The sequence below is a fragment of the Aquarana catesbeiana genome, linkage group LG12 (genome assembly GCF_042186555.1).
Source record: "Aquarana catesbeiana isolate 2022-GZ linkage group LG12, ASM4218655v1, whole genome shotgun sequence".
Taxonomy (NCBI): Eukaryota; Metazoa; Chordata; class Amphibia; order Anura; family Ranidae; genus Aquarana; species Aquarana catesbeiana.
Genome location: NC_133335.1, coordinates 137,057,177 through 137,083,848, shown reverse-complemented (window position 1 = coordinate 137,083,848; position 26,672 = coordinate 137,057,177). Strand labels below are relative to the sequence as shown.

At 44.4% G+C, this 26,672-nt stretch overlaps 1 protein-coding gene across 2 annotated transcripts in view; it reads right to left on the bottom strand.

The window, feature by feature from the left end:
• The window catches only part of LOC141114573 (melanoregulin-like), a 243,768-nt gene that overhangs the window by 162,876 nt on the left and 54,220 nt on the right, over positions 1-26,672 (bottom strand). For both annotated transcript variants that reach the window (XM_073608358.1, XM_073608359.1), the window contains exon 3: positions 21,373-21,463. In XM_073608358.1, coding sequence (XP_073464459.1) covers positions 21,373-21,463 — 91 coding nt within the window. The remainder of the gene's footprint in view (positions 1-21,372; positions 21,464-26,672) is intronic.

Here is a 26,672-nt window from a genome sequence, read left to right as displayed (position 1 = left end):
TTGCCGACATCGCTGGACTCCAGGACAGGTAAGTGTCCATTTATTAAAAGTCAGCAGCTGCAGTATTTGTAGCTGCTGGCTTTTAATATTTTTTTTTCAGGTGGACTCCCTCTTTAATTGTTGGTATTGATTTATATGATTCACTGTCATGGACATTATTTGCACTATTGCACTTTAATATTTCATTTGTATTAATTATTACTTTAATCAATAGCGCTGCATTTTTTTGTAATATATTTGCTTTTGTGCCTACTATCTGGGTTATAGTGCATAGCTGCTGTATGTTATTGTGGTTCATTTTAGCTCAGATATTTCTTTTGTTTTTTTTATTTTTTGTTATGGTGGTCAGAAATGTAGAAACGTAAAAACTGTTCCAAGGACTGGTTGGCTCGTTCTGTGACCACATTGGACTGCGGGTGATACGCAGAGGAGAATGAAAGCTGAATTCCCAACTCTGCACAAAAGGCTTGCCAGAACCTGGACACAAACTGGCTACCCCTGTCCGAGAAGATCACCTTGGGTAACCCATGTAAGCAAAAGAACTCTTGAGCAAAAACAACTTCTTAAGTGGAACACAGTGAGACATTTTTAAGAACCGGTCAGCCACCATAAGGATAACCGTGTTGCCCGGAGAGTTGGGTAACTCCACAATGAAATCCATTGACAGGTGGGTCCAAGGCCTCTAACCATTGGGTATGGATTGTAGGAGGCCCACTGGAAGGTGTCGTGGTGTCTTACTCTGAGCACACACAAAACAAGCAGCTATGAAGGTGGCTACATCAGCACGTAGACTAGGCCACCAGAATTGTTGGGAAATGGCCCAAAAGAGTCGATTCTTCCCTGGTTGGCCAGCAGCCTTGGGAGAATGGTAAGCCTAGAGCACGGCAATACAGGGACTCTCAGGGACAAAGAATCGGTCACAAGGTTTCTCTAGAGGAGAATGGATCTGAGCGGCAAGAATTTTGTCGCCCAAAGGAGAAGTGATACTTGTGCGAACCCTAGCCAGAATACGATTGGGAGGAATCACAGGAACAGGAACCGACTTCATCTTGGAAGTGGAGGAAAACTGTTGTGACAAAGCATCAGTCCTTACATTCTTAGTACCGGGTAAAAATGAGACTATGTAATTGAAACTTGACAAGAAAAGAGCCCATCACGCCCTTCTGGGAGAAAGGCGTTTAGCCTCAGACAAGAATGTGAGATTCTTATGGTCAGTCAGAATAAGAACCATTACAGTGGTACCTCGAGGAGATGCCTCCATTCTTTAAGGGCTAAAATGATCACTAACAACTCTCTGTCCCCAATCTCATAATTGCATTCTGCAGGAGATAATTTCTTGGAAAAATAGCCACAAGGCTGCATAGCTTTCTCAGAGGTAGAACGTTGAGACAGCAGGGGACCAAGGTACCGTAGGATCAGGATGTACCAACACAGGAGCAGAAGCAAAGGCAGCCTTGAGACTCTGAAAGACATTAATGGAATCTGGAGACCAATTCTGTGGGCTACCGTCCTTTCTGGTCATATCAGTCAGGGGTTTGACCAGAGACGAGAAGTTACGAATAAACTTCCGATAATAATTGTCAAAGCCAAGAAAACGCTGCAATGGTTGTAAACCCACGGGTTGGGGGCCACTGAAGTACTGTCGAAAGTTTCTCTGGGTCCATCGAAAAACCAGCAGTGGAAATGACATAACCCAGGAATTTAAACTGTTCACAATGAAACTCGCACTTCTCCAATTTGAAATACAGGTTATTATCTCTCCACCTCTGCAGCACATGGCGGACATCTGTGTGATGGCTCTCTAGGGACTTGGGAAAATATGAGGATATCGTCGAGATAAGCCACCACACATAGCTGCAACAAATCTCGGAGGACATCGTTGATGAATTCCTGGAAAACTGCCGGAGCATTGCAAAGATCAAACGGCATAACTAGGTCTTCATAATGGGCTGTTCTGGTATTAAATGCAGTTTTCCATTTGTTGCCCTCCTTGATCCTCACGAGATTGTATGCCCCTCGCAAATCAAGCTTCATAAAAACCATTGCTCTCTTGAGGCGGTCAAATAACTCCGTAATCCTAGGAATCGGATACACGTTCTTAATCGTGAATCAACTGTCTCAGTTCACCATTCTTCTTTTTCACAAAGAAGAAACCAGCACCAGAAGGAGACGAGGATTTGCGGATGAAACCTCGAAAGTGCATCGGCCACATACTCCTCCATGGCTTTGTCTTCCGAGACAAAAAAAGGGTAGACCTGACCACGAGGGGGTATGGCACCAGGCTGAAGGTCAATTGCGCAATCATACGACCGATGCAGAGGCAAACTAACGGCTTGACCTTTGTCAAAGACATCGCAAAATTTGCGGTACTCCTCCGGCAGGGCGGAGAGTGAAGGAGAGCACAAGACCTTAGCCAATTTCAGAAAACATGTCTCCCTGCATTGTGGAGACCAGGAAAGAACCTCAGCACGAAGCCAATCAAAAGAGGGGTTGTGGCTCTGTAACCAAGGATAACCAATAACCACTGGAAAATGAGGTGAGGAAATGACTTGGAATTGGATTATCTCATGGTGAAGGGCCCCCACAACCATGGTTAATGGAGCAGTCTCATGAGTCACCTGGGCAGGCTGTAGAGGTCTCCCATCAATAGCCTCAATGGCAAGTGGAGTGGCACAAAGCTGCAGTGGAATCGAGTGCTTGGACTCAAAGGCACCATCTATGAACAGGCCTGCAGCCCCAGAGTCGATTAGAGCCATTATCTTGATGAATGACTTGGACCAACAAAGGGTAACTGGTACCAGGGGCTTATCCTTTTGGATAACTGGGGACATAAAAATGCCACCTAAGGTCCCCTACAGGACCTCAAGCGTTTCCCGGACGGGTAGGTCAAGACTTCAAAAAGTGACCTGCCTGGCCACAATAAAGGCACAATCTCTCCCTCTTCCTAAAGGCCCTCCCATCCGCAGAGTGACATGTGAAGCCCAACTGCATGGGTTCTACCTCACTGGCAGACTCGGTACCAGTAGGTATGGGAGGTGAGGGAGGCAAGGGTTGGGACTGCAAAGCTCGGAGCCAAGCGTACAGGAGGCTTCTGCAAGCACTCCTTAAAAGAGGGTCTCTCTCAGAATCTGGAGTCAATGAGGATGGCAAATGTGATGAACTTCTCCAGCTCAATAGGTATGTCTCGGGCTGCTATCTCATCTTTGATATGATCCGAGAGACCATGAGAAAAAGCAGCCACGAGGGCCTCATTATTCCAAGCAACCTCTGCTGCCACAGTATGGAACTCAATGGCATAATCGGCAACAGTTCTCGTACCCTGTTTGACAGACATCAGTCCTTTGGCTGCAGACGTGGAGCATGTGGGAGCATCAAATACCCTCTTAAAGGAAGCCACAAACTCTGGGTAACTCTGGACAATGGGTTTTTGCGTCTCCCATAGAGGGTTTGCCCAGGCCAAGGCTCTCTCAGAAAGCAAAGATATCATGAAGCCTACTTCGCTTCTGTCCGTGGGAAACACCTTGGGCAGCATCTCAAAGTAAATCTCAACCTGGTAGAGAAACCCTCTGCATTGAACTGGATTGCCCCCGAATCACTGGGGAAGTGGAGTGGAACCAGACATACCTCTTATAGAGGTAATATTCGAGGCGGGTGCCAACATCGAGACCGGCGCAGCAACAGGGATGGCCTGCAACACAGGTTGTTCTGGAGCAGCCACAGTGGGAGGCTCCAGGTGAGCAGTGCGATTCAGGAGCGTCTGTAACTCTATGGCAAACTGATCCATGCGGTGATCCTGCTCATCCAATCTGGAAAAAATATTACCAACAAGTGAATTGTCTGCAACTTCTGAATTCATGGCCTTTGCCTACTGTCAGGAACCATGAATCAGACTGAGACAGAAGTGCAGTAAATCACACTATTTAATAAAATGGTAAAATGGTATAAACAGAGCGAACAGATTCAAAACATAGCCAGAGTTCGGTAACCAGGACGGCTAGTCAGAACAAGCCAGAGAAACAGTGTATCAATACAGTGAATACAGTGCAACAATATCAATGAAGATTTGAAGCAGAACGACAATCAAACCTTACATATTTCACTATGAGTCCTTTCATCCTTATGTCGGTGACTCTGTGAATCGACCAAGTTCATGCTGTCCAAGGGATGTGGATATCCAGCTGGAGACTCATTTTTAAAGCTCCGCAAACAAGGAGTAACTATCACGGTGCCTGTTCCTGTATTTGGACCTTCTGCTGATCATCGGAGAAGCTCTGTGATCTAAAGTTAAGCCTTTCATTACCTACCCTCTGGTAAGGGTATTTGATACTAGCATGGTGGTATGGTGTGTGGGCTCACACACTGAAGTCGGTGCAGGGTTTCTGCCTTCATTTACCACTTTTCCCTCTGGGTCTCATCCACCTACTTTTCTAGCACTGCATATGAACTTTTATATAATTTCTATTGTAATCAACAATTTTTATGCTAGCTGCTGTATTTGTTTTGTTTTTTGTCTTTTCATCATGAGAAACTGTTTAATCATAGTTCTACCTCATTAATTGTGAGCGTGAATATTTCTACATTTATACATAATATTTACACAGTTACACAGTAATGCCATGTACACACGGTCGGATTTTCCGACGGAAAATGTGCGATCAGAGCTTGTTGTCGGAAATTCCGACCGTGTGTGGGCTCCATTGGACATTTTCCATCGGATTTTCCGACACACAAAGTTTGAGAGCAGGCTATAAAATTTTCCGACAACAAAATCCGATCGCGTCAATTCCGACCGTGTGTGGCCAATTCCGACGCACAAAGTGCCAAGCATGCTCAGAAGAAATTCCGAGACGGAACAGCTCGGTCTGGTAAAATTAGCGTTCGGAATGGATAGAGCACTTTCGTCAGGCTGCAATGTTTAAAATGATTTAATGCAGCGCACTCTCTTCTTCTTTATAATGCTAGAAGAATGAAATCGTTTTGCTGCTCATTTTCACACAGACTTCTCACAAACTTCTTTCTTTATTATTTCTCGTGATTTCATCAATATATTTTGATTTGTCACATCTGACAAAAAATATATATATTATTATTTTTTTGGTTTGTATTTTTTTCAAGCCTGATTTTTTTTTTGGTTTTTATTGTTTTCAAGCCTGATCTTGTTAATTATTTCTATTTTTTGAATTTACATCCTGAATATTTTTGTGTGTGTTTTGTTTGTCAGGTTACCACAACACCATTATTATCTTGTATTATTTATTCTCAGGGAGGTTGCTTGGTGTTGGTGTCTCTTGTTAATTTCACATTGTATATTTGAAATGTACCTGCCTCCTCACAAACTGTCCTTTTTGAAGGGAAACACACATAGGTGAGTCTAATTGAAACAAAAAATCCTTTATTAAGGGCTCATAACCAAACAAAGAGGGAGGCGACGCTGGAAAAACAGCAGAAATTGGCGAAACCTTTGACCCCCAGGGCACACATCAATTATTTTACTGCAAAATTGGTGGCCTGAGGAGTCCATATTTAAGTGCAGTCTGGTCCAGAAGTCCCAGAGATCATGAAAGCAGCAGATGACATCTGTGTTCCCAGGCTGTGGTCATACAAGAGACTGCATCTTTTGCCAGACCAGACTGAACCCAGGGTCATCACTCTCTGGTCTTCCTTCCATGCTTCCTTCCATGCTGTAGCTGTGGTGGTGGAGTTGTGGCAGGAGGAGGAGGAGGAGGAGGATGGTCCAACTCACTCAGGTGGGTTTTGTGTGTGATTTCGCCCCTCACCCCCTTAGTTAAGACTTTATAAACAAGGTCCTCACACAGGAGGCATTGGCCCTCCTGCATGCCCTGCAGTTTGGTGGCAGCCATGCAGGCAAAGGCGTCTTCAGGAGTGGGGGTGGCTCTGAGGGACGCAGAAGCCTCCTGAATCAGCCTGAGTGCTGAATCCTGCATGTGACTCCCCTTCCTGGGTCTTTTGGTTGGAAGGCGGAGGGGAGGAACCTGCGATTCTGTCAGGCTCCTACTGGGCCCGGCCTTCTCCTGGCTGCCACTTAGCCCCTCCTCCTCCTGGCTGCCACATTCCACAGCCTCCTCCTTTGTACCACATTCCACAGCCTGCTTATGGCTGAGGTCTTCCTGTGTATGAAAAAGGGACATAGTTTGAGTTTTTTATTCATCAATCACACACAATTTTCACCTCATGATTGTTGCAAATTGAATGTTAACAAATATAACAGACTATCATTCTGAGCCCAGCATTTTTCATTCTTGTCCCAATTTTGGGTGCCCACTACTGTCTATTGATATGTAAAACACTTTTTTCAATCAGCAATTAGTGATCAATAATAACATCTTGTAAAGATCATTTCTTTATTGACAAGAAATCTGTAGAAGAATGCTATACCTGGCTCCAGCTGGGCTCCTCCACTTCTTCCTGGCTGGAAGTCCCAGGTTGGACATCGGAAGCTTCAGCTGGGGTGGAAGGAAGAGTGGAAGGAAGGGTTGAGAGGGATTCCCTGACTTCAGTCTGGTCTGACAGAAATTGCAATCTCTCATAGTACCACAGTCTGGGGACATAAATGTCATCTGCTGCAGCTCCGGATCTCTGGGAATCCGTGACCTTCTTGCGCTCCCTTAGATAAGTGCTCCTCAGGCCACCAATTTTGGCTTTTAAATAGGGGATGGTTGCTGTGGGGACCACCGGCTTCACCAACTCCAGCAGTTTCTCCAGCGCTGCCTGCCTCTTTTGTTTATTGTTGTATTGGGGGTGTTTGATCTGCCACAGACAGGGCAGCTCCCTGTATTTGTCTATGAACAGGGGGAGGAAGTTGTGGTCATTGAAGCCATCCATTTTATCTGCAAGACACAAGACAAACCCTAATGTCAGGCGAAACTCTCCTAATCTTGTTACAATATAGGCCTCAATCTAGAAGCAGTATAGGCCCAAGTTTAGATCTTACCTTCGTTATCATGATCGGCGCCTCCGATACTCCTTCCTCCGCTCACAGATCGTACGTACTACGCACGCGTGTTACGCTTTATATACACTGCGCATGCGTGAAACTCTGTCCGCCCCTGATCTTCTTTCTAGTCTATTCCCCACCCCTTCTCGTTCGGCGCAGTGGGGGAAGAGCACATGGCGGAGGCACAGCAGGTGCGTGCTAATTACAGCAACGAGGAGAAGGAGGAGGAAGGCCCGGAGCCTTAAACGTCCCGATCCAGAAGGAGACGATTTAAGGCCTCAAATATGTCCTTTGGGGAGATGTTGGAGATGGTCGACATACTGAAAAGGACCGACTATGACGGGAAGTATGGACCGTACCCCAACCCCAATGTCAGAAAGGCCAAGATAATGGCGAAAGTGGTCAAAAGTCTGCAGAATAATTTCGGGGTACAACGATCGAAAGATCAGCTCAGGAAGCGGTGGTCGGACCTCAAATTAAGGGAGCACGAGCAGTACAGAAGGATCAGGAGAGTGCTGCAAAAAGGTAAGTAGTTGTGCTGTGTTCCTATTCTTTATTTTTAGTATGTTCGTGCTGTTCCATGTGCTTTTCTTAACTGTTGTACAGTTTAAAATGGCAACTTTCTTGTCCATGGACACATTATTCGTTCGTATGAAACATTGTTCGTTCGGCCTAGAAAACACCACTGTTTTGGCCATATGCATTTGAATACATTTTTTTATGGCCTACTTCTCTTAAAATAATTTGGTTGTGTAGATGGGTTTGTAACTAGAATGAAATGCAAACTAGATTCTGTGTAAGGAGAGGACACTTAGCAGCAGTTTTCACATCTGGATGCTGGAGCACTAGTGTGGGACACCAGAATACCCTTTTTATTAGGGGGCCCACACAGGTGCTCCAGTGGATACTATAGGGGTGACTCCATCTGTGAAGCTTGCACAAAACAGGTAAGTATTCAAGCTTGACAAAGGAAAAAAAATATTTCTTCATCTTGGAACTCTGACCAAACAGACAATTGTACCTCACTTCCAAGCAATGTTTCATATTCCGATTTCTGCCATCAAATATCTGTGTGCTAAGTATACCTATTTTTTTTTACATAGGGGATAAAAGACTCGGAGGACACCCCTCATCCGAGGAGACAACAGACCCCCCCACCTCAGGAAGAAGTGGAGACCCACCAAAGACAACAGGAGGAGGAGGAGGAAGGAGATGTGGTGGAAATTGTCACCACAACAGGTGAGTGTCTGCGACCACAGGCTCAGGTAAGAGATGGATGCCGGCATATTTATAATACATGGTGTGTTTTTGTTTCTTTTTCGGTGATCGCGATGTTGTGGATTCAGGTAATTTCACCTCTGAAAGTGCACAGATCCTGATCGGGGAGATCATGGGGTGTAATAGGGACTTGGAAAACATCCAGAAAAACATCAATGATGTTCAAAAAAAAATGAAGAACATCATTGATGTTTTAGGGAGAGTTTAAAACCCCTCCAAATCCCTTCCCTTTTTTGTGCTTTTTGGGATCTAAACATTTCTAACATTTTTTTACATATTCGAAAAAATTTTGAAGATGCACATAGTGTGTCAACATGTGCTATCTGCCATCATGGGGGATCAATGTATGCATTTTGGGGGTGCAACCCCTTCCTCAATAATAAAGTATGGCGAAAAAACAAACACTAATGCGGCCGAGGCAGCAAAGTGTAGCAAGGAGGGTGGGACTTTATATGAAGCTTGTGGTGACAAAAAGAACAAAATGGTGGGAAGTAAAAATTGTTTAATATTGTTTAAGAACATATTTAACAAACAGAATTGCACATATATGAAGATGCACCCGTAACTAGGCGCCACAATCTACACTGGCAAAAACTAGTAATAACATGTTTACAGTCATGTACAATAATGGTAAAATTTTAGGGGTCCACCAGTGTTCATAAATTGTATAAACGCTAAAAAGGTAACAACTGCACGGTCAATAGTTCTTGAATCCTTAATGGGTAGAATTATCAATGCTTTCATATCATAATAGATGTATAAATGGAAACAATGGGTGGAATAATGGGATTATTACGGTGCCAAAGATACAACAAAATGAAATATTAAAATAAATTAATTTTATTATTATGTGTAAATGGTTCACAACATCAATTATCTTGATGCGTTTTGCAGCTTAAAACCGCTCTTCAGGAGCAGATATGTGAATTGTCTGCAATAGAAAATGTGTAGATGAGGGCGTGGCTTGGCAATGGCGCTGTGAGGCTGTTTTCCCTGGGAGCTCCGTGCCTCGTTTAGCCTGAGAACCGGACCTAGCGCACGTACCGGCTTTAAAACTACATGTCCATAACGGACAGACCTCCGGGATCACCCGCAGCTAACAGAACCGCGGACATTGCTGCCTATTTTCTACGGAATTCGGCAACTCCGTCACAGGCCCCGGAGTCCAAGATGGCGCCGCCACGCACTGGCAATGCAGGCACAGCATCGCTCAAGAAGACAGGCAAGGGGCTCCCTAATGCCCCCCAAGGTAATGGGTCTCTTCCTAACAGACCGGACTCCCCGATCCTGTCCCCAGAAATCCCAGGGGCTGATAGCTGCTCATCCATACAGTCTGCTAACACCCAGGAGCAATCATTCCCTGAATGCTGGAAAGGGATAATCGCCCTCCTCCCCACTAAACAGGACATCACTGAATCTGCAGCTACTATTGTGAATACCCTGTCTAAAGAGATTCATGATCTAAAGCAGAGAATAGATACTGTAGACTCCAGGGTATTAGAGGTAGAAACATCTACTTCTCTGCTGGAGTCAAGAATGTCAGACATGGAAAAAGCTCATGTGGATTATAAAAGGCGCCTGATCCTGATGCAACTTTCAATAGATGATGGCGAAAATCGCAGCAGGAGAAACAACATCAGAGTGCGAGTCCTGCCTGAAGCCACTTCAGGAGGTGATCTCAGAGCAACGATTGTGGCCATATTCAATCGACTACTGGATAAGCCCCCTACAGCGGAAATAGAACTGGACCGCGTACACCGTGTGCAGGGTCCTAGGGGAGGAGATGATCTCGCACCGAGAGACATATTAGCGAGAGTTCACTATTACACAATTAAGGAAGAAATCCTGAGAAGGGCATGGTCCCAGGGCCCCTTGGACTTTGATGGGGTGTCGGTGCAACTTTTCCCTGATCTATCGCGGCTTACCCTGCGCATGAGAGGCCAAATACGACCATTGCTTGAAGCAATCAGAACGACAGGAGCCACCTACAGATGGGGTCACCCCTTCCACTTGATCGTACTAAAAGGGAACAACTCCTTTGTGCTGCGTTGGCCAGACCAACTTCCGGACTTGTTCAGGTTCCTGGCGATCCCCGGGTTCTCGATACCCAACTGGTTGGACTTCCCGATCACCTTCAACAGCTCGCGATCTATATCACCAAGACCTCAAAGAGCCAGCAGACGACAATGGCGCTCAAGATCCAGGACAACTCCAAGAGACAATCCTACTTACTGGCTACTTACTGAGAAGCAAGAAGGGGACTCCTGTGGTCCTCAGAATTCTAGACCACACTGATATCCTTTTTTGACCGCACATAAAAAAAAAACCCTCTGAGTTTTATGAGTAGGACATAAGGTGCTTCAGGGGTATATTATATGCATTCGGGAGGGACTTTTTACTCCTCCGTGAAAAGATGAAGTGCCTTGGATTGGTGTTTTGATTTAAATGTTGCGGGGGAGTCTCGCCGTACCTCCACCTCATTGTTCCACAGCTTTATTGAGGGCAGTTTTGACACCCTTTGTTATTTTTCTTTTTTCCCTTTTTGTGTGGGACATGAGGTGGAGGGTTAGGGGGGGCCCTAATTCAAAAAGGCACGGAGTCGTGTTTCGTTTTTTACCCTCTTGCTCCTTGTCAAGGGCGATAGTTGCAATACTTCTACTGTATTAGGAATGTTGGATCACATAGATCTCTTAACTGATATACATTTTATTGTAGGTGGTTGCATTCACACAATCTGAAGATTCTATAGCATAGAATCAAGTTGTTTATGGATTTTTATTATTTTTTTTTTTTTCTACTGTTTATAACGGTAATAGTCAGGTATTGCTCATTATGCCGGTTCTCTCCTGACGACACGTCTCCCGTTGTGTCGCAGAATCTAGTCTTCCACACCCACTAATAGGAAGCGCATATTTGCGCAAGGCTTAGTATAGCAACAGTTGGATAATTGATTTATCCTTCCTAGTATTGTTCTTCATCCTTTATCAACTCCATTTCCTCCCTTTTTCCTGCTCTTCGTCCTTCCCTTTATATCTAGTCTTCCTTTTCTTCTCTACCCCATCTTTCCACCCCCTTCTTTTTCTTTTCATTAACCCTCCCCCCTTTCTTTTTTATCCCTTCCCTATACCTCTCTGATTTATTTTTACCCCCCCCCCCGATTTGATATTGGTGCGCGACATGGCCCCCCTGAGAAGGCATCCGGGGTTCACACTCTGGAGGGGAGATAAAATTTACCTCCCTCAATGTCAGAGGCCTAGCGACTCCCGAAAAGCGCTCCAGACTGCTTTCAGATCTCAAAAAAACGCGCACACAGGTGGCGCTCATTCAGGAAACGCATTTCAAACAGTCGGCAGTCCCCAGACTCCGTAACAGGGACTTCCCCAATGTATACCATGCTCCCTCCCCTCTATTGAAATCTAAGGGGGTCAGCATATTGATAGCCAGATCACTGCCGTGGACGCTATTAGAAGAGAGAGCTGACCCACTTGGCCGATTCTTACTCTTAAAAGGCAAGATCAGAAATACCACAGTGACCCTGGTAAACGTCTATTTCCCTAATTCTGACCACCTGTCTTTTTTGCGATCTCTCATTCCCCTAAGCTTAGATTTCCGGGAGGGTTTGTTCCTGATGGGCGGAGATTTCAATTTTGCTCCAGAACCATTATTAGACGTGTCGAGAGGGGCATCTCATTTGTCTTTTTCGTACCTTAAAAAACTCAAGGTAGAATTGACCAATCTACAGTTGGTTGACCCCTGGAGGATCATGCACCCTGGGGAGAGAGATTTTACCTATTTTTCTGCGGTGCATGGTACATACTCCAGGATAGATTTCTTTCAGATTCAACATAAAGATCTACCGTATGTCACCGCATCCCAGATTGACTACATTTCCCTCTCTGACCATGCCCTCACGCACGTGACCCTGTGCTGGGATACATAACTCAGGTCCCCTCCAACTTGGAAACTAAACGAGTCACTACTACAAATCCCAGAGGTACGTGAGGAGATAAGCAGGACACTGACCAACTACTTCTCAGAAAACATAGATCCCTCGCTGTCTCCAATGACAGTTTGGGAGGCCCATAAATGTGTAATAAGAGGGGAATTAATTAGGATAGGGGCAGCGAAAAAAAGAGAAAGGACTAAACAGATTGACCTTTTGATCTCCCAGGTGCGGACTCTCGAGCTACTTCACAAGAAGTCTTTAGCGGAAACACACCTCAAGGCTTTATTGAAGGCCAGGGGTGAATTGAAAGACCTCTTGTACCATAAAACGGTACAAAATCTGACCTGGGCTAGAAGGTCCATGTTTGAGTTCTCTAACAAGCCAGGTACCATGCTGGCCAGACTACTTCGTGGCCCGAGACAACGCACCTACATTCCTTCTATAGTGACCTCACAGAGATCTACAGTCCACACCTCCAGGGATATAGCTAATGAATTCGCTGCATACTATAAACAATTATATAACTTACACAAGAGGGAACCTGCTGGGCTTTTGACAGAGAGGGAGGTGGCAGCGGGTGAATACATCAGGTCTTCGGGTATGCCTACTTTGCCAGCTGATGTAGGAGACTCCTTTGAGGCGGACATCACCCCTGAAGAACTCTCACTAGCCTTGGCTCAAACGAAGCCCAGGAGGGCACCCGGGCCGGATGGCTTCACCCTGACCTACTACCAGACCTTTGGGTCTAACTTATCGATACATTTTCTGAAAGCCTACAACACATTAAAGGAAGGTGGCATCAATATGGTAGACTCCCTACGGGCATTTATTTCTTTGATCCCAAAAGAGGGGAAAGATTCTAGCTACTGCAGTAATTACCGCCCAATTGCTCTACTAAACGTAGATCTTAAATTGTTCTCCAAAATTCTGGCTAACAGAATACTGCCACATATCCCACATTTGATCCACTTTGACCAGGCAGGGTTTGTGCCGCTGAGGGAGACGAGGGACAATACCATAAGAGTCCTCAACCATATCCACGAAGCGCGGTCCGTCAAGAAGCCTTTTCTGCTACTTTCTACAGATGCAGAAAAGGCTTTTGACAGGGTGGCCTGGCATTTTATGCGGGCCTCTCTGGAACATATTGGTATTGGCCCAAACATGAGAGGCTGGATATCGTCTCTCTACTCGGCTCCCTCGGTGGCGGTAAGGGTCAATGAGTGGCGGCCGGACTTTTTTGACATTTCTAACGGGACGAGACAAGGGTGCCCCCTGTCTCCACTGATTTTTATTTTGACTCTTGAGCCGTTCCTGTGTAGTGTTCGTAGGAACCCCAATATAACGGGGATCACAAAGTCCTCTGGACATCACAAAATCGCAGCCTTCGCCGACGATCTGATTTTCTTCGTCTCCAACCCACGAATCTCATTACCTAACATCTTGGCAGCTCTGCGGTTGTATGGCGAAGTTTCAAATTTCAAGGTCAACTGTGCCAAGTCCGCAGTGTTGAATATCACAATACCAGCCGCGGAAGCAGTAAATATGAGCAAATCCTTCCCGTTTCGATGGGCGGAGAAATCTATCCGCTACCTGGGGGTGGACATCACTCCGGACTTGGCACACCTGTACACATGTAACTTCCAACCCTTACTCCGGAGACTGAAAATAGACCTTCAGACTTGGCACAAACTCACTTTGACCTGGTTTGGACGATGCAATGTCCTGAAAATGACGGCCCTACCCCGGGTTTTATACATACTTCAAACATTACCTATAGAGCTGCCAATGACCTTCTTTAAGCAAATACAGTCCATCGTGAGGGAGTTTATCTGGTCTCATAAATCCCCCAGAATAAACATGCAAACACTGTCCAGACCCAAGGAGAGGGGGGGCATCGGTCTCCCAGACATCTCCCGGTATTACCGAGCTGTACACCTTGCCAGGATTGTTGATTGGCTTTGCAACAAAGATTCAAAACAATGGGTGGGAATGGAAATTGAGGACTCCTCTATCCCCTTGCTCCCGTCCCCGTGGCTCTTGTCCCCACTTCCAGAAGACCAGAAAACTCACCCGCTAATAGGAGCTACCCTTCAGGTAGCGAGGAAAATATTCCGTAATACAGACTTATCACCGTTACCTTCCCCCTTGACACCTATCATAGGTAACCCAGATTTTACTCCCGGACTTACAAGTCGTAGATTGAGACAATTAATTACTTATGAGAAACAGTCTCTGGGTGAGGTTTGGCCCCAGGGGGAGCTTCCATCTTCTTCCACCATCTCTAGATTCACAGAACCTCCGTTAGACAGCCTCAGTACCATCCAGCTTAGACACTTTCTGCAGACTCTTCAGAAGGCTCCCTATGTCCCACGGGGTCACACTCCTCTGGAATCTCTGTGTAAATCGGGAGAACCGATAAGACACACACTCTCATTTTTATATAGCCTCCTCACTACTCAGGGGGAGGACAAGACGCCAGAGTTTTTATTGAAGTGGGAAAGAGACCTGTAGACTCAGTTTACCACACAACAAAGGGAGAAGATCTTGGCTTTGGCTCACAAGTCCTCGATTGCAAGCCATTATCAAGAATCGGGATACAAAATCCTGACCAGGTGGTATAGAGTCCCATATATGTTGCACAAAATGAACCCTACGCTGTCGGATAGATGTTGGAGGTGTGGCACAGAGGTGGGAAATATGCTGCATGTCTTTTCGTCGTGTCCGGTCCTGAGACCCTTTTGGGAGGAGGTGACTTCGACCATTCAAAGCTTGACCTCGGTCGAACTTAAAGACAACCCAGCTGCATGCCTTCTACACCTAACCACCAGATCTACTCGTAAATACAAGAAAACTTTGACAATGCAACTCCTGAACGCAGCGAGAGCCTGTATTCCCGTGTTATGGCGGGATCCCCTCCCACCTACCAGTGTCCCATGGTATTCGAAAGTAAACTGTATCCTACGTATTGAGGAACTGACCGCAACTCTACAAAACAAGAAGGAACAATTTATGGACAAGTGGAGACCCTGGAGATATTTTGTTGGTACTAACACATATCTACAGGAGTTGGCACAAGCACAAACCCAACCTACTTGAGAGGGCATCCCTGTAGGTATTACTAAAACAGGCACCTGTACTTGCCCCTTTGGGGTCTGGCAGGGGGGTTCGATGGGGGGCGGTGTCGCAGGCATACCCTTCCAACCCCTTCTTAATTTCTTCTCCCCCTCCTCCCTAAGCCTTTCTTGTCTTTCCTTCTCCCCGCTTTCCCTCTTATTCTTTACTATATCCTCTTTTTTCTGTTTTTTTTTGTTCTGATAAGCTCATCGGGTAGCTGTAGTGACGGCGTTAACGAATTAATGAGAGTATGTTATTCACGATGAGCAGGAAATACTGACTCGTACAGCATTAGACACATCTGTCTTAAAATATTTTAAATATTACATTATATATCGATACTGTTTAAGATCTGTTGCAAGGCTTATGCAAGGAGGCCCAGTGTAGGCTACCTTGCTTTATTATGTTTAGGAATGATGTATAGTTGGCTGGAACACACATGTATTACCCCACTTGTTTGCTGGATAACCTAATTTGGGTCTATGGTCTCAATCTACCGTATCCAAAACATGTTAATGTATGAAAATGTATGACCTGTTTTATACTGGACTATGTATCCATGCCTTCTTTATAATAAAATAAAGGAATTTAAAAAAAAAAGAAAATGTGTAGATACTCAATATCAAAGTTGGGGGAATATTGGTAAAATTCCACCCAAGAAACCCGGGTAGGGCATATAAACTTACGAGGTATGTGCACCAGACTACATGATGTCCAGGTCAGCAGGCCAGCCAAAAGATCAGTATCGGGAGCCTAGAGGGCGCGTCCAAAAGCGGCAACCACCACAGATAGCGGACACGGCAGACCAGTACTCCCGGGCTCACCTAGTGTGAGAGATTGTGATGAGAGACCTAAAACTATGTGTAGAAATGTGAAGGAGAAAAATTGTGTGAATGCAATGATGAAGTGATAGGAGTGAGGGTGGACTGGAGGGGAAAGTGATGAGGGGTGGTGTGAAGGGATGGTGGTCAATCGGGGGTGAAGGTGAAAAACCATGGTGGAAGGTCAACACCAAGACGCCCGATGTAGGGGAGGAGAGATAGGTAATGAGAGAAGTTGGGAAGTGTACCTGAGTGAGAGGGAAGGAAGGGATGGACCAGTCCAATCAAGATTGTGAAGCCTATCTGGTAGGGAGCCCAAATAATCCTGGAACACGCCGAGGCCGCCGCCCGTATAAACGTGCCGCCACGGACCCGACCCCTACGCCACACCACGTGAGTGTAAAGGGAAGGGGCATCTGGATGCCGACAACCAGGCAGGAAGTTGCCCGGCCACCGGTGCCGAACCGACCCCTCCCACCGCTCACGCAGATGGACAGAAAACAGCTGGAAGGACCGCGTCAGAAGACACCGCACATCCGGCGTGCATGTGTGACGTCGATGCGCAGTGGTGGCGTGGCCACCCCCCAAGCGTCAACGACGGGCGGGGGGAGGAGGGCCCCAGTGCGCTTCGCGGCTCCCGCACTGAAACATCACGGGCAGCCATAGGGCCAGGGCCATCGAGTGGCTGCTGCAGAAATCATCAAGGTATAAATAGGTATCAGACACACTATAACGTACTCCAGGATATATAACAAAAAAGTTAAATAATTATCCACATAGTCAAGGGAAGATAACTATTGAGCCAATAAGGCTGATTGCAGAATTAAGGTTACAACAATGTAAAGGTAGATGTCACCAAGAGCTTCCATCCCTAATGCATATGAAATGAAGGAGGGAATTGGGGGAATGGGACTTTAAATGAGGCCATGGCTGGGTAAATGGCTGGGTAGATGGGAGGAAGGGGTTGCACCCCCAAAACACGTCCCTTGATCCCCCAGGATGGTAGGTAGCACATGTTGACAATCGGCAATTTGTGTGCATTTTCAAAATTTGGCTTTTCCAGGGGTGACTTCACCCTATCTGAACGCAATATCAAACACAGTTTATAAATACTCATGTCTGATGTTGCCTTCAATTTCTTTAAAAGTTGAACTTTGTAAGTTCAAGATTTGTGTCTTTCTTGTTGGTTTTAAACATGCCTGTTTTACCTTAAATGGACATTTCTACTTTTAGTAATGTGACCGAAAAAATTGTTATACAACAAACATGTTGGTTTGTTTTAAAAACCTTTTATAAATGCACATGTGATTGTGCTGGTAATAAAAAGATTGATAATCAAGAATGTGTGGATTATTGTTTCAACGCTCCAAAACTTTTGTTGTGCTCAAATTGGTGTTTTCTGTGATAATGGGGGTTATTTCCTAAGGGAAAATCCACTTTGCACTACAAGTGCAGTTTCAGTGCAGTTTCCAGTGCACTTGTAGTGCAAAGTGTCTTTGCCTTTAGTAAATAACACCCAACAGTGCTTTGTAATGTTACACAATCACACCATTTTCAGGACTCACCACATTTCTGTCAGGGTCAGTTAAAAGAAACACAAGCAGTAAATGTCACCAAAGATTTTAGTAGTTAAAATGATTATTTTATTTTAAAAATGTTTCAGACATTGTCTGGCATATTGATGGCCCCCCTACCCGCAAAGTAATCAAGGTATCTAAGACGGACCTCACGAGCACTCGGGGGGGCAAGCCAGGACGGCCACTTTCAAGCGCCATCAGGGTTGGTTCATTATGAATTCTGGCCTCAGGCCCAACTGAGGCAGCATAGTTGGCAGAATTTTGCCTTAAAAAGTTGTGTAGAACACAGCACACCAGGATGATATGATTCAGTTTGTACTCCACCATGTGTATGGGTGTAAGAAATAGGCGGAACCCGGCTGGCCATGATTCCAAATGTGTTCTCCACCACTCTTCTGGCTCTGGCCAGCCGGTAATTAAAAACCCTCTGGTCCAGGGTGAGGGTCCTCATAGGGAATGGCCGCATAAGATGGTCCCCCAGCGCAAAGGCTTCATCCGCAATGAAGACGAATGGGAGTCCTTCCACATTGCCTTCTGGAGGTGGCAAGTCCAAGCTGCCATTCTAGAGATGCCTGTAGAACTCCGTCTGGGCGATGACTCCACCATCGGACATCCGGCCATTCTTCCCCATGTCCACATACAGGAACTCATAAGTAGCCGACACCACCGCCAACATCACAATACTATTGAACCCCTTGTAGTTGTAATAGTATGACCCAGAGTTGGATGGTGGGATGATGTGGACGTGTTTCCCATCAATTGCCCCTCCGCAGTTAGGAAAGTCCCACCGCTGGGCAAAGTGGGAGGCAACAGTCTGCCATTCCTGTGGGTTGGAAGGAAACTGTGGAGTCAAACAAGAAAAAAAATGAATCATTTTGCACCTACACAGGGAAAGCAGATTAAACACAAACATTCTTGCCCAACATCAGTATAACATTTATTTTAGGAAGTTTTGAAAGACCAAGGTATAAGGTCCACCTATCAGAAATCCCCCTCCCCCCCCCCCTCTCATGGGCCATTTCTAACATTTTGGGGGGGGAGATCTTTTGGACAGGTAACCCTCTCCACTTCACTGAGAGATGAATGCCTAAATAATGTGTATTACTTTGGCCAGCCCCTCCTTACTTACACTATTGACAGCCCACTGGACAGGTAAGAAGTGTCATAATACAAAGATATAAATACACATTGTACACATTTTAGCACATTTGGACATTCTGCTATTACCTATCAAGATAATAATAGTATACAAAAACTTTAAACATTACCATTTGAAAGTATTCAAGCAGGCCCTTGCACTACATGCTTTGGGGAATTCATCCATACATCTGACCACAAAAGAGATGGGTATAGTGTGTATGGGTTTGGCAAAGTCAGCAGATAGATGATTGAGGATAGATAGAGAATTGGTATCAGCTGACTTAGCAGTTGGGGGAGGGAGGGTTCCAAACGATTTGGGGACCCAAAAAAAAAGCCTCTGGCACTCTGCCAGAATTTAAAGCACAAATCACATTTTTACACATTTTAGGGGGTATTTAGGGTAAAGCATTTCTATGGAGCTGACAAAATACACTGTTAAGTGACTACATGAGGTGAATATAGGGCCAGGAGACCATGCTGGGGAGGTAAGTGAAGGCAAATATGTATGAAGGACAAAAAAAAAAATTACTTAAAAATCCAGCATGCATGAGGACAAAGGGGGACATTCACAGCATATTACAATCATGGTAATTAGGGAATGAGGAAAGAAATACAATATATTAACAAACATTATATACAATAAAATGTGATGTTAAAGGATAAATCTTACCTTAATATACTTCTTCTGCAGGGCCTGGATGATGGCAGAACAGGTCTCTGGGATAATGATCCCCAGAGCCTGGGGGGAGATGCCTGTCGAGAACTTGAGGTCCTGCAGGCTTCTCCCCGTCGCCAAGTACTGGAGGGTGGCGTCTAGCCTCTGCTCCGGAGTGATGGCTTGCCTCATGCAGGTGTCCTGCCTGCTGATATAGGGGGTCAGCAAAGCCAACAAACGGTGAAATACGGGGTCCGTCATCCGGAGAAAGTTCCTGAAATCATCAGGATTATTCTCACGGAGCAAAGGCATACGACAGAACTGGTCACGGTGGAGCAACCAATTCTTGGTCCATGAACTCCTCCCCACCCTGTTCATGGACTGGACTTGTGTCAAGGTAAGGACCCCAACACCAAGCCCCCGCACAGTACGAACTCTACGAGGAGTACGTATACGCAACATGGCTAGAAAACGGTCGGCTGCTCAGAACGAAGTAACTGAACGCACTGAAGAACAGCAAGGCCTGTGAAGAGCGACCTGAAAAACAGCAACGAGCGGACAAGAACGTACTGAATAATCCAATACGAACTGACTACACGCACTGAAGAGCAGATACAAACCCACAAGCACAAACTGAACAGCAGAAAACGTTCTGAAAACCACGAGTCTGAAAAAGCGCGAATCGTCTCTCACCAAACTCTTACTAACACGAGATTAGCAAAAGGAGCCCAAAGGGTGCCGCGCTTGGTTCAGAACTGCCCTTTTCTAGTCTCGTCGTACATGGTGTACGTCACGGCGTTCTTGACAATCATAAATTCCGACAACTTTGTGCGACCATGTGTATGCAAGACAAGTTTGAGACAACATTCGTCGGAAAAAATCCATGGATTTTGTTGTCGGAATGTCCGATCAATGTCCAATCGTGTGTACGGGGCATTACAGTTAGCCAGGTTGAAAAAAGATCCAGTTTAACCCATAAAACAGGGCAAAAAAAAATCATACAATCCCATATACACAATCACATACCCACAGTTGATCCAGAGGAAGGCAAACAACCCCAGCAAATCATGATCCAATTTGCTCCAGCAGGGGGAAAGAATTCCTTCCTGGTGGTAGTGTCCTTAAGAACTGACTGCACTTATTTCAGGCAAGCATTTGTGACAATGTCATTAATGTTACCAACATGTGGCAAATTTAGTTAGTTCTTACTATTCCCTCTTTAAGAACATGTCACTATGGCAGAGACAGGTTTTTAAAAAATTACCACCAGTTTTCACATTAGAATATTGGCGGTAATTAAGACCAGCTCTGAGTTCACAATAAAGGTAAGCCAGTGCTCAAAGTGGGGAATGGCTGTGCAGGGAAGTATCGCATATCTGACAACTTCCCACACAATACTGTATCCCCAGCTACATTCAGCTGTCTGGGCCAGAGATATAGGTGATGCCATTACCCAAATATTGCAATGGCCATATCTGGTAAATTACTTGTCACTATGTGGATGCACAGAAGTGGGCAGCTTCAATACCTGCTATTGGACTGAATAGTGGCTTTAGATCCAGCCACTACAGTGCTGCCATCAACAAGCCAGGTGGACCTGATGGGGAGCTAGTCGCTCAGTACTCCATCAGGCTCCACCTAACCCTAGTACAAACTCCTCAGCCATGTGCCTGTCAGTGTCATGGGCACAGTGGCTGAGAAGGGAAGGACTGCACTAACTTCTGGTGCTTTCTAGTTCCTGGGCAATGAAACTCATTGCAGTGAAGCTTGTTAGGTTCACTTTAGCAGAGAATGTCCACTATGTGTAGGATGACAGATACACTTCATTATAACAAACAATTTCAGAACAGAAGAATACATACTTTTGGAAGCATAGATTTGCTTACCTAAGTTTTCCAAAAGAACCCTCCAGCGATCCTTTACCTCTTTGCGGACCTGTCTATGAGCGCTGATATCAAAACTTAGTCTCCGGTAACCCTAAAGGAACAAAACGAAACCATCAGAAGCTTGTCAATACTTTACTCCATATCTCTGAATCCTAGCTATTGTTGGACCCCATGTACTTTAGTGGGGAAAAAAATAGCAAATAAAAAAAGAAAGTAATAATATAGCATATACAATTGCGACACAAGTCATATTATAATTGAATGTTATTAGAAATTACCTTTCCCTTTTCCCTGCAGCACTGTAATTTTCTGTATATACAATGCAATATGGCTACCTGGAGGTGTTCTGTACACAGAATGTATACAGAATGCCTCCCAGAAACATAATTTCCTGCTTGTGTGATTGGCTCACTGATTTTCCCAGAAGTCTGCACTAAGATACAAGTCAGATTTCAGGCATCCCCTGCAACAAGAATGTCATTTTTGATGAGATACTCCCAGTAGGAAATCATGTTTAAAGGGATGCAGACCCTGCAATTTTCCTCATTAGAGCCCCGCAGGTGCAGCAGCTGGTTGATAATTATGAAACCACTCCCATTAGATTTACTTGCATGGACGCAGATAAACACACAGTGATTTCTTCAGAATAACAAAAGGTAGTAATCTGCAACGAAATTTGTTAAAATCCTTGCAATGTACATTGAACACCCAGAGGGAAATGTTTTTTCTCAACAAAACAACAACAGCTTTAAAAATGCATAGTAACTGCCACGATCAAGACCTCCTTAAGATCCAAACATACTGTAAATTTGATATGATCCTCTCTTCCTCATTATCTATGGATTGCCTATTAACTAACTGGCAGTCGCTGGCCAGTGTGTTGTGTCGCTGTCATGACAGCATATCTAGGGGAGGAATGGGACAATTTGATGAGTAAGACAGCTAAGGAGTTATACTAAAAAACTCATTGAATCTGAGCTCAGGTTTACTTTTTTAAATTTAACACACACAGTACAAAAGAAGGCCTCACTTTTTTGGCATATAAAATCATTTGAGGATTATCTAAAGAATGATATCAACCCATTTGGACTCCGGGTTCAAATTTTCCCCTCTTTTGAGAGGATTGATCCGGAGTTCAATCGCCTGGGAAAAAGTACTCAAACAATGTTCAGCTCACCTCATTAATCTATTAATTCAGAAATATTGCAGGAAAATCACAGAGCTTGATACTAAAATTGACACCATCAATCTCCAACTTACTACATTTAAAACACACCTTTTGTATGATCAGTTAGAAGCCCAACTCAGAGAGAGAGATTTGATAAATTTAACAAGGATATTCTGATTTAAAACGATAAAAAGATTTTTAGGGACAAAAAATTTTTTTAAGAGGAACTAGCCTATAGATGGCTCAATGGACATCGGATGTCTCATCCCAAATCTATAGTCCCCCAACCTGAGCAAAAACATCCACTACTACCAGTTTTCCCAATATTTCCCAACCTGTATTAGCTCAAGCTAATGGACGTAGACGCCAGAAACGTGGTTGTCCAAGAAATATTTCGGGCGATGTCGTCTTTGACACTGATGATTCCTCAACCTCACAGGTTCGAGAACGTTCCAATTCCATACACAAAGCTAAAATTTCTCATACTCATAGCAATGTCTCACACCAATCTAACACTCCCAGATCAAATTCACTTCCAGCAACATCGCATTAAAGCGATTTTTTAGACCGCTTGTGGGCACAAAACAAAAAGCACCAAGAAAGTACAAACACTCACTCTCACAAATCCAAGAAGAAATTCCCATCACCTCACAATCATTAAATATTATCAATCTCTCTGATCACACCTTATCCACCGATGAAATTTAAGTTTTGGAAAAAGGTTTAACTTTCTGTCCTGTAACACACATTGACAAGTTTGAGGTCATCGAAGACATACATTTGTTTATTCGTAAACTTTTGTTGAAGTGCCTTTACACAAAAACAAATTGAACTGATTGCTTACTCCATACCTCCATTGAAGCTATGGCCCTCCAAAATCTCATCAACTTATTGGATGAAAATGAGCCAACCGAGCTCATAGCTTCCATAGATCTTGAAAGCCTATTGGCTGAGGTAGAAGGTACCACTTCTACTTTGACACCTTCTCCACCTAAAACCAAAAATGTCTCTTTGAAAAAAAAGTCAAGTTTTTATCCTCCACCTAGTACAAATCCCAATGCTGCAACATTCCTGAAACTAGTTTCCAAGGACATACGGGGTTTAAAATACTCATCTCGTGGACATAAAAATCTCACATATAAGGAACAATTAGCACTGCAATCATTAAAGAACAACTCTGTCATAACCATAAAGCCGGCCGACAAAGGTGGCAATATTGTTATCCAGAACAATGCAGATTATGTTAACATGTGCCAAGATAGCTTAGATAATTCACAGTGGTATAAACGTATACTTAGATCTTTATTTGATGGTTATACACAGGAATTCTATGTACTGGTAGATCAGGCGTATAATCAACATATCATTAATAGAAATACCTGGGAATTTGTGAGAACACCGTTCCCACGTGAGGCACCTTTTTACGTGCTTCCTAAAGTGCATAAGAATGTTCACAGACACCCAGGTAGACCTATCGTATCTGGCAGGGGCAGTGACAATTTGAGTAGATACATTGACAGGTTGCTCCAACCACTGGTTGAGGTATTACCATCTTATATCAGAGAAACTACTCACTTACTTCAAATTTTGGATGGCCTCCATGTCGATGGTGACACCTTTTTGGTCGCCATCGACGTGGAGGCCCTATACAGTTCCATTCCACATGATCGTGGCCTTTCAGTAATTCGTCACATTTTGTCAAGTTCAAGTAAACACACTGATCAATCGGTTGATTTCGTTGTGGCAGCTTTGAAGTTTATTCTAAAGCATAATTTTTTCTCATTCAATGCTTCCCACTACCTCCAGGTACAGGGCGTTGCCATGGGCACTTGTTGTGCACCGGCATAAGCCAATCTGTACCTGGGGGAGTGGGAATGACTACTATTCATGGATACCCAGGCAGCCAGTTATACCAGGCATGTGGTAACATGGTATTACTACATAGATGATGTCATGCTGATATGGGATGGTCCAACTACACTTCTGTTGACATTTTTGGAACACTTGAATTTTAATAATACTTTCAATCTTCAATTTACATTGACTTTTGATCTGTCTAAAATTTTCTTTTTGGATTTGACTATTACAAAAGACAGTGATGGCTCTTTCCAAAGTGAACTTTTTAGAAAATCTATGGCGAGAAATACGATTCTGGCAGCGTCCAGTTTCCATCCCGTACTGTTGTTGACATCTATTCCTTTTGCCCAATACATTAGGGCTAGGCGTAACTGTTCTAGCGATGCCCTTTTTGATCAAGAAGCTGCCACACTTAGACAGAGATTACGTGCTCGGGGATACTCCAATAGCATCCTCAAAAAAGCATACAAAAAGGCAAGGGATAAATGCAGGAGGGATCTCCTCTTTTCAAAAAGACCGATCTGTGAAACTCCTCCTACACGTGTCATTACCAGATACTGCCAACAACATCAACAAATTAGAGATATTTTACAAAAATACTGGCATCTATTAAGTATGGACACCACCTTGGCACCTTATGTGTCAAAACAACCCCTCATTACCTATCGAAAAGCCCCCTCTTTACGAGATAAATTGGTCCATAGTGAGTTCAAGGCTAACACACATGACCATAGCACACTAACAGGCACATGTAGATGCGGTAATTGCAATTACTGCCAATATATGGATGTAAATAAGGCCGTGGTAGTGCCCAATAGAGAGTCATTTAGATCCAAAAACTTTGTAAATTGTTGCACTGCAGGGGTAGTTTACCTAATGCAGTGTGAATGTACTTGTAGGCAAAACCAAATTACCTTTTTGGCAACTAATTTATCGACATATTGTGAGCATTAATAAAAAGGATCCGGATCCCCCCATTGGCCGACACTGCCGCACAGTGCACATTGATAGCACTCCTAAAGTGCGTTTTTTAGCCTTTGACCACATCCCTATGAGCCCTAGAGGGGGTGACTTCAAAAAAGCACTTTTACAGAGCGAACTGATGTGGATATTCCACCTCAATGCCTCTGCACCCCCAGGCCTCAATGAGGCTTTCAACTTTAAGCCCATTTTGGAGGGCTTTCAATCAGGGGTGTGCGAATTGGATCTCTAATCAGACGCAGTTCTTTCGAGTACTGACACTGTATTTCCCCTGCATGCCCCACCACAATAGGTCAGCTTTGCCAGTCCCTTTTACATCTGTAAAAAAAATTTTTAAGATTAAACCCGCGCCGTGGAAAAATAAAAAATAATGAATAAATGCTATATATATATATATATATATATATATATATATATATATATATATATATATATATATATATATATATATATGTATGTTTACACATACATATATATGTACATATGTAATAGGGCTGCCGCTGTAGTGCAAGGTAAGTACCCCAAAAAGTGACAAAAAAGGAATTTATACTCAGTGCTGCCTCTCTAAACCATTAATATACATATACCCACATCAAATATGTGTCATATAACATAATGTATGATAAAGTGCCAATATAGTGCAAAAAAAAGTGCAATCAATAAAGTTCAACAGATGTGCAAAATAAAGTGCAATCAATGTTCATCAAGTATAGGGTACAGGGCTGATGACACGTTAATATAATCTTGGTGACTTCCTGTGCTCCCCTCCTGTGTCCCCACTCACCAGATAAAGATGAAAAATGTGCCTGTATATATCAAGATGGTGCCTCCTGTCCAGCGAATATGTAGATTGATCATGGGATCTCCTCTTCTCCACCACATGATGTAAGTCCTACACACTTTACTCAGTCAAAGACGGTCGGGATAGTAAAGTTTGGGCAAGTGAAGAAAAGAGGACATATAGTGTTAGGCCCCTTTCACACGAAGCGGACTCCGCTTCCACGGAGTCCGCCTCGGTCCGCCGGCTCAGCAGGAGATCTCTCCGTTGATCTCCGCTGAGCCGGCGGATGACAGGTCCCTATCTGCTCACTGAGCGGGGAGGGGCTTGTTAGGCGCTGCTGCTGCCTATGGAGGGATCGGATGAAAACGCACAGCATGTCCGGATCCGGACGTAGGGCCATCCGTCTGCTTTTTGCGGATCGGACCGGGTCGGATGTCAGTGGACATGTCTCCGCTGACATCCGTCGCTCCATAGGCTAGCATGGAGCGCCCATTCAGGTCCGCCGCCAAAACT